Source organism: Elephantulus edwardii, unplaced genomic scaffold, assembly GCF_000299155.1.
Source record: "Elephantulus edwardii isolate Elephantulus edwardi_28Jun2011 unplaced genomic scaffold, EleEdw1.0 scaffold00169, whole genome shotgun sequence".
Lineage (NCBI taxonomy): Eukaryota > Metazoa > Chordata > Mammalia > Macroscelidea > Macroscelididae > Elephantulus > Elephantulus edwardii.
The window spans coordinates 4,702,815-4,715,332 of NW_006399919.1; the positions used below are offsets into that span (position 1 = coordinate 4,702,815).

General features: G+C 40.7%; 1 protein-coding gene across 1 annotated transcript in view; it reads left to right on the forward strand.

The window, feature by feature from the left end:
* HPS3 (Hermansky-Pudlak syndrome 3) overlaps window positions 1-12,518 on the forward strand; it is a 47,529-nt gene that overhangs the window by 14,015 nt on the left and 20,996 nt on the right. Inside the window, exons 5-7 of the mRNA XM_006895573.1 lie at window positions 1,025-1,217; window positions 4,599-4,680; window positions 12,353-12,507. Of these exons, the coding sequence (XP_006895635.1) occupies window positions 1,025-1,217; window positions 4,599-4,680; window positions 12,353-12,507 (430 nt within the window). The remainder of the gene's footprint in view (window positions 1-1,024; window positions 1,218-4,598; window positions 4,681-12,352; window positions 12,508-12,518) is intronic.

Below are 12,518 nucleotides of genomic sequence, written 5' to 3' on the forward strand. Positions count from 1 at the left end.
TCCTGAGCCAGTCTCAGTAATTCTGACACACACCCCCTCTTTGCCCAAGTATCAATCCATCTCACCCGAGTTCGTCTTCTCCTGCATTGTCTCTTTACCAAGGGATGATGTCCTTTTCCAAGGACTGGTCACACCTGGCCACATGCTCAAAGTATGTGAAACAGAGCTTCAAAATCCTCGCCTCCAAGGAGAAACTTGTTTTCACCCTCTGCAAGACAGATACCAAATTCCCTGAGTTGACTAAAAAACTTCATTTATTTGAATTAAGTTCATATAATTGGTTGTTATGTCTTCAGAATACACAGAATTGTGAAGACTTGAATGAAAAAGAATATAAGAAAGCTCTTACTACTTTGCTCCCCCCTTTTTCCTTGTTGTATACCATGGAATTGGATCCAACTGGCACAGGAAGAGATTGCCCCTCCTATTCCAGCAAAGCATCTGGTGGCTTTGAACTGCGTGCCTTTGGGATTGCAGCACAGCTTCTTGTCACTAGGCCACTGGAACTCCCTTCTTACTACTTTTTCGTATTCATTGGTGTGGCAATAGTGTGGATATATTAAATTAGCGCAATATGTTATTAAAATATCATCTGTTTCCTTTTTATGTTTTAAAAAATACTATTTTTAGGATCTTTTCACTGACATCCTTTGCTCATATATTTCTGTTGATAACATTGGTCTAGATTCAAGCTTTATTACATTTTTGTTCTGTATAATTGCTTTTTGATAATGCAGATTATATTCACTTCTGTTGGGAGGCACACCATGTTTAGTTGTATCCTGTTTGTGATGTTAACAGCCTTTGATGTGCCCTTCCTAGGTGTCCTGATTTGTTAAGTAAGCACTGCAAAGAGGTCCTTTCTCATACGTCATTGCCTCTTTATTTATTACTGGCTGTGTTCTAGAAAGAACAACTTTAACAACTATTTGCTTACCCACTGAGGCAATTTTCATAGAGAAGGCAAGCTGTTGATTATTTCCCTTTACTGATTTTCAAAGTTTTTTTTCTTTTTTGAATGCAGGTTCTCTTACTTCTAATGGAAAAAATTCATCTCAGGAAAAAGAGTTGCTGAGTCTCTTTTGTTTTTTCTCATTACCTCACGTGGGCTATCTCTACATGGTCGTCAAATCTGTGGAGTTAATGTCTGTCTACCAGTACCCGGAGAAGTCTCAGCAGGCTGTGCTTACACCTCAGTTCCTGCACGTCATCACAAGGTACAGTTTCACCTGCTGGTTCTCAAGCCGGTTACTGTCCTGTAAGTTCCTGAGGTGTTGCCCAGAAATGAGGAAAGAGCTGTGTGGCACAGTATATTGCACTTGACATCAATGCTCGATGTTATTGCATACCTGGCTTTTGATTTTTATTTCAAGGTGCTTTTTGTTGTTAGATTAGATGGGAATCTTTTTGAGGAAGTAACAATGGGATGTTTTCATAAGAAATCCTAAAAAAATAGTGTCTGTAGCCAGTCAGGAGGATATCTATTCAGATTCTTTTGATATTTTCCATTTTGTTGGATTTTTTTCCCCCCCTTCTCCGATATACTTAAATGTGGATCAAGTTAGTTCATTCATAGTGGAAAAAGACAACATAAATATATGATTATACGCCACGGTTGGCAGAGACGGAAAATAGCCACAGAAGAGTTAGGATGCACCATAGTCATGTAGCTCGTTAGTGACTCGTGTGATTTCTCCTTACCCTTGTATGCAGGCATGTAAACGACATTTCTGAGTAGAGATTTTATTTCCCTTTCTTTCAAGTCACCATTACAATGGTTTTAGTTCTTAGTTCTATTTTCAGTTTGGCTTTTTTTCCCCAGCTTAGATTTTGTTCTGGGTCCTGCATTGGGCCCTTCAGCCTACTAAACATGAATAAGACACTATCATCTGCCTTCAAAAGCAGTAACAGAAGAGAAGGCCAAAGACACAAGGGTGCTAAACACCAGGGGATTTGTGAAAAACGTCTTAAGGGATCATGACGGTGGAGTAGCCACTGAAAGGAGAGAAATAACTTGTGGCTGAGTCATTTGGGAAAGTTGCAGGCTGTGTTTGAAGTGAGACATGAATGTAAGCATTTGGACAGATGAGGATTGGAAGAGAAAGGAAGACTAGAAGCCAAGGTCATGGCCCAGCTTTAAACTGGATCGTCTGATGATTGCATAGGATAGTGATTTTTTTTTCCAACCTAGTGATCATTTTAGAATCTCTGGTAAGCACCAAAGTATATTCCAAAGTGTGCCTGACTAGTGTAGACACTCAGCACTTCTAATGCAGTGTTCCCTACCCCTCCTCCCCCTGATGTAAAGAAAGGTGCGCCTGATGGGGGTTTATTGCTTATGTAAACAGCATGGAGCTAACTTCACACTTTAGTGGTGGTTTCACTGTGAAGAAGCTGAAGAGAAGTGGTTGTAAGGTCAGGGCTTTAGAAATAAGACTTAAGGATCTGTCATTTTTAATGTATAAATATATGTACATAAAGATGTCTCTTTCTGTATTTGAGATTTGTTGTTGTTGTTTGTTGTTGAGTCAAGCATGACTCTTAGCCACCCTGTGAATAAAAGGCCTGAAGACTTTGAATAACTATCATCATTTATCAAAGTTCAGAGTTTCCAGGGGCATGTTGTTTAGAATACGTTGATATATATCTTGTCATCTTCATATATATATGTATATATATATATGTCTAGATATAGCCTATATCTATGTCTATATATCCCGTATCTATGTCTAGATATATCCCATGTCTGTGTCTAGATACGTCTCATATATATGTCTAGATATATCATATATAGAGTTCTTGTGGCCCAGTGCTAAGAAGCTGTGCAGCTTTGTCACAATTTGAATTTGTTATAATTCAACAGCTGCTCCGAGAAAGAAGGATGGGCCTTCTGCTCCTGAAAACCTGTGAGAGGGTCATCTATGGGTTGGTTCTGACTTGACAGCCCACAACAACAGCAGATAAATCTATAGAATCAGATAGCTATAATAGTATTCTTGTTATGTAAACTCTTTTTATAGAAACACACACCGGTGACATTAGTTACATGCACCTTGTTGAGCAGCCATCACAGTAAACCAGAGGAATTTTGAAGGTTCTAAACAAGGATGCAGTCAGAGCTTTACTAAAATTGGTGGTGGTGGCCATTATGGAAGACAGATTGCACGTGGAGAGATAAATAAGTTCTTGAAATGGATGAGGTCAGAGTGATGTAGTTCTGTTTGTATTTGGCCCAAGGAGCTCTGGTCGTATAGAATGTTGTACTGCTGTCTGCAAGGTTGGTGGTCTTCATCTCCCAGCTGCTCAGTGAGAGAAAGATAACAGTCAGTCTCCTCCTGTGAAGATTTATGGTCTCAGAAACCCAATGGGGGCTGCCCATGAACTGGGATTGATTCAACCGTGGTGGATTTGGTTTTCGCTGCTGTGTGGACAGGACAGTGGTACTATGAGGAGAAAGAAGGTTGGGTGGGTGGGAGAAGTTTCTGAGGGAGAGTTTCAGGAAAGTGTCCTAAAGACATAACAGATGGAGTGGGTATCAATAACCCTACCATGGATTTTGAACTGTTTTTAAAGAATAGAAGTTGTTTTAATGTGGGGAAAAGTTTGGTTTAGACATTGAATTTGGAGTATGAATTCCATAGGTCTGAGGGAATGTTTTGCAAATATGTGACTAAAGATTAAGGCAGAGGGAACAGCGGAGTTTTGTTTTACTCATAGGAAAAACTCATTACCATCTAGTTAGAACCAACTTCCTCACTGACCTGGTGTCAGAACTGATTCAGAGCTGACCCTCCGTTGGATTTCCAAGGCTGACAGTTGGTGGGACATTTCCCTTCTTTGTCCAGGGGAAAGTAAAGACACAAAACAGTCTTCATTAGAAAGGAATATCTAGACCCTTGATTTCACTCTCCAGAGTCAACTAGTTGAACAGATTGATGCATATAATGAAAACATTTTAAAAAATACATGTAGGAAGTTCTGGGAGCCTAGTGGCAAGAAGCCGCATTGCAATCCCAGAGGTATGCACTTCAAATCCACCAGATGCTGTGCTGGAGAAGGAGGGGCAAGTTCCTGTGCCAGTCAGATCCAATTTGATGGCATACACACAAAAATAATAAAATTTAAAAAAAAAAATTACATGTCCTATTATATTGTCGTTTTATTTTTACAGAAGTGAGTGGTACTGTTTAGCAACTTGCTGTTTCATGTAGCAATGTCTTGGACAGCTTTCCACACACCTAATATTCCCGTATCTTGCTGCTGGATTAGTGTGAGTGGCAGTTAGCCAGGGACCTTCTTTTATTTTCTTTTAATAATTTTCAGGGACCTTCTTTATGAATTCCTCTACTCTGAAAGTCCCCTCAACTGTCATCATCCCACTGCAGGTGTGTTTTTTGGTTCCTTACCTTCTCAGCGTTTCTTACGTGCAGCTTCCGTCCTAAGAGTGCTAGTCTCTTCCTTTAGACTTAGAACTGTGAGCGTGTCACTGTGTCTGTGTACTGTCATGACCCGCCCCTGTGCTGATGGCCCATGAGAGCTCCCCGGCGTGGCCTGCTGGTTACTGGCTCCTGCTCAGCTCAGTGTCTCCTCTTCTTCAGGAACAACCTGCAGTGCTTCACTGTGCGCTGCAGTGCAGCCGCAGCTCGAGAGGAGGACCCCTACGTGGACACCACCCTGAAGGTCAGAGCCAGGCGTCGCTGCTTAGGAAACCTCAAGACAAAACAGGAACACAGGGATCCTTGCGCATGGGTCCTTCGGCCTAAGCTTGTTCAATATTAAGGATTCTCCCCTCTGCCCGCTGCCAGAGTGCATGCAGACCCAGCATTGCCTTTCTAAGGCTGGCAGCTGGTGGATTCGAACTGCTAGCCTTTAAGTTAGCAGCCCACGTTTAGCACTGTCACCAGGGCTTCCTAATTAAAGATCTTAAGATTGTCTTACTTACTGAACTTAGAAATTATGAATGTAAAAATGAAGCATTTTGTGATTCATGGTTTATGTGGCAGTTTTAAAGATTATTTTGAAAACACCAGATAAAATTTAGTATATAAGAATTTTGTGTATGTGTTTAAAATACTTTATATTTTTAAGTGATGAAAAATGTTTTCATATATATTGATGAAAATATACATAGCAGAAAAATCCCATTCCTGTATTATCAATAACAGTTGCATTCTCCATATTGTGGCAATTTTTATTTTTATTTTTTCCAGTGGATTCTGGTTTATTTGCAGCGATGTTTCTTATTTCAGCCATTTTATTTTTGTTTTTGTAGTATCTTGGATCTTTTTGACTGCCTCCCCCCCAAATCTGTATTTTAAAATAGACGTTGACTCTTTTATATAGATACTTTTTCTTTTGTTTGTGTGGGTTTTTGTTGTTTGGTTTACTGCTGTTGTGTTTTTGGTTTTTTTGTTGTGTGCTTTTGGTTTTTTGTTTTGTTTTTTTTTTAAGGAACTGTTTTTTAACATGACAGTTTTTTATTCTTTGGCTAAACTGTTGTTTACTTTAAAGGTGATTTCACAGACATTTAATTTTTGAAGCTTGGTAAAAAAATACAGATAGTGTAACTTAAGAGAAAGCAGGTTATGAATCTGGTGCATTTGTCGTGAGTTGAATTATGGCTCCTTAAAACAGCAGTATTGCCAACGAAGCCTAATGATGTTTATTGATTTTTATCATTGACTGGTCATACTTGACATACTTAAAAACAGTGACAATGTGTGGTAGTTACAAATTACTTGAATTAATATTTCTTAGATTATATGAATAGTAACAAAAAAATTTAATATTTTTTATATTAAATTGCAATATTATGAATGAATTTTCTAGATATGCTTACATTATTAATACTTAAAATGGCTCTACTTTCTCCTAGTTACAATTTTATTCTCAAAAAAAGTAACTGATACAGTCTTGCAAATCCTGGTTACTACAGTACTGTAGCTGGACCACCAGAAAATTTGGCACAATCAGTGCCTTAGTTATCAGACAAGCAAATGGCTTTTTAAAAAATTATTATTATTATTATACTAGTTTATTTATGAAATTCAAATACATTGTTTTCTAGAACAGATTCTTCCAATTTCCCTCACGCCATCACCCATCAGGTTTTACAACCCCCTTGATTAATCTCCCCGCTTCTCATCCTCACCCCTCTGTTTCCACTACTCCACCCCCTACCCCCGGATCCTTATACTTGTTCTACAGTATTGGTTTTATACAATATTTGTCCTTGTGGGACTGAGTTGGTTCACTCAACATAATGTTCTCCATTTCCTCCCAAGCTAGGTAATAACTTATAAAATCATTGCTGCTGAGTGCTGCATAGTATTCCATTGTGTGAATGTACTATCATTTCTCAATCCATTTGTTTAAGTGGGTGGCTTTTAAAGACAAATGGATTCTCTTACAGGCTGAATGTGAACATCCCTTTGCCATCAAGTTGAACCAACTCATAGCCGATCCTTCAGTGGGTTTTCAGAGGCTGTGAACCGAATGGGAGGAGATTGTGCCTATTTCTCTTGCATCTTACAGTCTAGGAACCCAAAATCCGAGTGCTGCTTCTAGCGAACAGCTTCCTGTCTGTCAGGGCTCAGAGGTTTCCCAGCTCAAGAACCTGCCTCCAGATGATGCTTTCTGTTGCCAGCTCTTCTTCGTGGTGCTGAAGTCATCTCCCCCAAACCCCCCCTCTGTTCACCTATTTCCTTTTATCTTTTGTAATAGTAAAATTTTATAACACTCCAAGGAACCTCCCCTTAGATCATGGTGACGAGCCTTTCTGGGTTTTGCATCTGGTCCTGGTCTCTGAGGGAGTTCTGGTCATGAACTGTGTGTGTTGCTGAGCTGCCACCTGGTTTCTGGAGGTTTGAATCCATCATTAGCTCTGAGGAAAAAAGATTACTTTCTGTTGTTACGATTTACAGCCTTTGAAACTTGCTGCAGGTTGCTGTGAGTTTAAGTCTCTAACCCCTTAGGGAGCCCTCGAGGCCTAGTCTGTGTAGAGTTGGCACTGCCCACCCAAAGGCAGGTGGTTTGGCTTCACCTGCCTTCACCTGCTGCAAGGGAGAAGGGAGATGGGCATTCTGCCAGGAAGCTGAGAGGCATTTCTAACTTGATGATGACTATGAAGTGAGTTGAATTCGAAGCCCCTTACAATTGATTGGATGCCATATCTCAGATCATATCATGGAGAATTTATGTTTAAAAACTATTTAAAAGCTGCCTCTAAGGGAGCTCTGGTGTCCTAGTGGCAAGAAGCCGCACTGCAATCCCAAAGGTGCATGGTTCAAATCCACCAGTTCCTCTGCTAGAGAAGGAGGGGCAGTGTCCTCCTGTATCAGTTAGATCTGACCTGACGGCACACAAAAAAAAAGCTACCTCTGATCTACTTCATTAATATCAAAGAAATCCAGATATACCATACTTCTATTTGTTAAAAACCACCAATTAGTCTTACTTCCATTATAAGAGTACTAGCCAACTAAAACGGTCTTTTTTACACAAATTTGTATAGCAGTTGTTCAGAATTGTTAACAAAACCGTGCAGAAAGTATGTTCAGAAGCATAAAATTGAATAAAGGGCATTAAAATAAATATTTTTGTACTTTTTAAAATATGCATATATTTTTTAGTCCACTTACAAGCTGCTTCCTTCCACCTTCAAGTTTCAGTAATCTTTATCTAGAGATTGATGGATCTACTAGATCAGGAACCATATTTTAATTCGAAGTAATGCACTTAGTTTCTGTAAACCTTTTGACCACAAAATAAGTATAGGCTACTTACTGATGAAACACTATGTTTTCTAACGTTGAATTGGTGTTCTCTGAAATACACTGATTATTTGCATAGTGCTCATCGGATGCTGTTTCACTTCTCAAGTAGAAACTAGTTGAATGTTCTTAGGAATATGCATGCTGCTGGAAATCCCCAAGTTATGAGTGTCAGAGATTGTGGGTGCCGGAGCCAGACTACTCTCCTCAGTTGTATTTTTTTCTGTCCTTCTCTTTTAGAAAAATGGTTGTTAGTAATTAATTTTAAATTAGTCAGCCAGTCCCAGTGATGTTTGTGTAGTATGTAAATGTGTGTGAAGGATGCGGCCACTGTTACAGTTGCACAGACTGGTAGTATTGTGACAGCATTTTATGGAACATAAGGTCTGAGTTTGCTGTACTCTTTCCTCCCATGGCCCCTCTGTGCCAATTGGTTGCAAACTAGACTCACTATCTGTTATTAACCCTTCTTGTTATTTATGTGCCATTGAGTTGCCTGCTACTTATAACCCTATGGACAATAAGACTGAGTTCTACCCTATCCTGAGCCAGTTTCACTGACTCCAGCATACCTACTCCATCCTCTCCTGTGCTGTCCCTCCACCCTTCCAGGAATGTCCTTCTCCAGGGACTGGCCCCTCCTGGCCACATGCCCAGAGTATATGAGATGCAGCTTCAAAATCCTAGCTTCCAAGGAGAAACTTGGTTTCACCTCTCCAAGACAGATCTGTTTGTTTTCCTGGCGGTCCATGGTATGTTCAAGACTTTTTTCCAGCACCACAGTTCAAAGGCATTGATTCATCTGTTATCCTTAGTAATTGTCCAGCACTGTGATACATAGCAAGTAATTGCAAAGAGCGTGGTTTGTCCTAGGCGCACCGTCGTCTGTAGACAGACATCGTTGTTTCTCAGCACTCTGGAGAGGTCCCTGACAGCAGATTTTCCCAGTGCAGTTCGTCTTTTGATTTCTTTACTGTTGGTGCCAAGAGTGCTGATTATGGAGCTGAGTGAACAACCTCAGTCTCTTCTCCATCCGTCATGATGCTGCCAGTTGGTGCAGTAGTGAGAATCTTTGTCTTCTTGATGTTGAGTGTCAGTCCATAATGAAGACCACAGTCCTTGACTTTCTACAGCAGCTGCTTCAGATTCTCCTCAGTTCCAGCAAGCAAAGTTGTGTCATCTGCCTAATGTAGGTTGTTGATGAGTCTTCCTTCAACCCTGATGTTAAATTCCGTCTCATAAAGCCCAGCTTCTTGAATGATCTGTTCTGCATATAGATTTAAAAAGTATGGAGACAGGACACATCCCTGATACACTCCTTTCCTGATTTTGAACCATGTAGTGTTCCCTTGCTCTGTTCTGAGAAGTGCTTCCTGGTCCAAGTAAAGGTTTTACATGAGCACAAGTGTTCTGGGATTTCCATGCTCCTCAAGGTTAGCCACAATTTCTTGTGATCCACACAGTCAAATTACTTAAGGAAACATGAATCTCAGTTTTCCTGTATCCTTCTGTGTTTATGATAAACACATAGATTTGCTTTAAAAATTAGGTTTATTTAACTATAAAAATGTAAATGACAGATTAAAAGCTTTTTTTAAAAATTTATCTCTTCTCCCCACACTTTCCCTTGTTGTTTTTGTTTCTTTGACTTCAGAAATAGAACTTTGCACAGGTGGTGATGGTGGAGTTTGGACTATGCTGTGAACAGCAGACTGAAACCTTGTCTTGCACCACAGTCTGGTCTTAAGCTCATCATTGCATTCATCATTGTCAGTCTATCTAGTTGCATGTCTGCATTTATTGACCTTTTGCTTTTCCCAGCAGAATATCTTTTTTCAAGCTCTGGTGCCTCTCAATAACATGTCTGAAGAATGTGAGACAAGAGTGAGCTCTGGTGGCCTAATCGCAAGGAGCTGCACTGCAATCCCAAAGGGCTGTGGTTTGAATCCACCAGATGCTCTGCTGAAGGAGGGTCAGTCTCCTCCTATGCCAGTCGGATCCAATTCGATGGTAGACAACAAGAAAAAAAGACCTGTACAAAGAATGTGAGACAAGGTTTTGTTGTCTTTGCTTGTAAGGAACACTCTGGTTGAACTTCCTCCCAAACAGATTTGTTAAAAAAACAAAACCAAAAACCAGATTTGTTTTTTCTTTTGATAGTTCACGGTATGGTCAGTACTCGTCACCAACACCACATTCAAAGGCATTAATTCTCCTTTAGTCTTTATTATTAATTTTCCACCTTTCACAGGAATAGGAATGAATTGAAAAGTGACTGAGTCAGGCACACCTTACTCCTTAAACTGGCATTGTTGCTCTGGAGCACTTTAAAAAGGTACTTAACAATGAATTTTCCTATTACTTTGATCTTTTGATTTCTTTCCTGCTACTCCCACAGGTGGTTGTGGCTCCAAGTAAAATGAAATAATTGAGATTCTTTCCACCATTTGTCATGATGTTGCCTGTTGGTCCATTTGTGAGGAATTTTGTTTTCTTGATGTTGAGATGTAATCTATACTGAAAGCGGGCAACCTTGATCATCATGAGTAAATGCTTCAGGTTTTAACTCACTTTCAGCAAGTAAGATGGCATTATTTTTATGAATACAGTTATGTTGATGAATCTCCAAACCTGCTACATTCTTCTTCATATAGTCTGGTTTCTGAAGTTATTTGCTCTGCATACATAGTGAATAGGTATGAAGAAAGAATATAACCCTGCCATACATCAGTCCAGAATTCTTGTATTTAGAATTAGCTAGCTGGACTGACTTTAGATGATCCCAATTTTGTTGGCAACATCCAAAACATCATAGTCAGGAGCAGGTTTGAACATAGGCTTTCTCTCCATTCCTGATCAAGGTGTTGACCTTGGCCACATACATCAATGTCATAGAGCTTCTTTTTTACGCTTTTTTTTAAATGCTTTTTGTGCTTGTTGGCTTTCACATCCACAGTGAACACAAGTGTATTTTCTTCTTCTTCTGACTCACTTTTCAGGGGAAACTTGATGATGGCATGGTGGTCGAGCTTGTATGTCCTGGGGTTGCTTTTCTGGGGGTGTTGGGGCTGTGCTCTGAGTCTCAGTGTCTTGGTCCATAGGGGGATAGATGATGTGCGTATCTTTTTTTTTTTTTTGTGGCTGTGGATGCCCTTGAGGACGCCTTCTTGGCCTTTAACGCCTTTGCTTTGGCTTCAGTTTTGAAAGGGGCAGGGGCTTCCTTCCTCACTTTTAGTGCCATCTTCATTAAAAGGACCTTTTCAGGTGTTAAACCAGGAGGTATCACCTTGTTTTGTCCCAAGGACTTCTTGGTCTCTGTACGCATTTTGCATGGTTGTTCTGAGTTCCCCCTGTCAGTGTTATCTGTACTTGATTATGATGGACAAAAGTTAAATGCCTTTATATAGTGAGAGAAACACAAATAAACATCTTTCTGGTATTGTCTGCTTTTAGCTAAGATCCATCTGACACCAGCAATGATATCCCTTGTTCCATAGCCTCTTCTGAATGCAGCTTGAATGAAAAAGTAGATAGAGGTATTTCACCAACCACTCATTAAAAGGGGACAATGAAGATGATCTTAGAGCAGTGTGAGTGAAGGACACACCAGGTCCTTGGCAACAGAATTTGGTGAATTCACAGAAAGTGCAATCTGATTATTTTTCATAAACATTTGACTTGAATTAATGGATATAGAGGGAGACACCAATAGCAACTCCACGCCATCTTCTGGGATATGATACAACTAATGGATAAGAGTTTCCGAGGCTGGAGATCCTTATGGAAGCAAACTGCCATGTACCTTTCTCCTGAGCTGGAGTTGATGGATTCAGAACTCAGACCTTTTGGTTCTCAGCCCAATGCTTAACCAGCTGCACGACCATGGAAACGCCCTCGATTAAGGCTTCCTGAGATAATGCCAGTTTGTCATTTGTGCTGGCCACTGTTCTCACGCAGGGCCCTCTGAACAAGCAGTCTTGCCTTTTGCACACACCCAGGAGGGACTCTTCACGGGCTGTGTGGGCAGTAGAGGGAGCTCTCGCTGTGCAGTCTGTAGTGAGTGGTGCTGCTAACACAGAAGGCTGTACTTGCCTGGAGCTTGGAATCTTCCAGCAGCTGTCTGGGGGGATGATGGGCACCCTCCTTGTTGGCGTGGTTCACAGCCTCGGAAACCAGTGGAGGGTCAGCTCTGAGTTGGAATCAAGTCGGTGGCAGTGGATTGAATTGTGTGTGTAGAATGTTCTGTTCTAGAGTCTGCTTTGCCTGGAAGCCCCACTTGAGCGTCACTGTGTTTAGAGGGCATTTCTGCAGGGTATGCACCCAGGGTTGCATTCCTGGAGGAGCGGGCCAGACCCACTCCCTTAGGGCGGGTGAGGGTGTTCCTGCAGCTCTGTGGCCTCGCTGCTGCCCGCGTTCATGCGGTCTCTGATGTCATGGATGAAATAGTAATAGACGGTTGGTAACATAGGTCTCAGTAGCTGCTGAAGTCTGATAAAATTAGAGGATTTGGATTACATTTCGAAGGGTGAGGACAAAATAATTTTATTTCTTTTTTAATTTTACGATTTCTTTTTCGCTAGGCTTGTCCACCAATCAGTCTGGACGTCTGTGCTTTGAGAATACAGCTTTTTATAGGCTTGAGAGCCATCTGTCACTTTAAAAACCACCTCATACTTTTGACCAAGGCAGACCCTGAGGTCATCCCAGAAAGAAAAGAATCTCCTAAAAGGCTTCTGTAAGCATCTC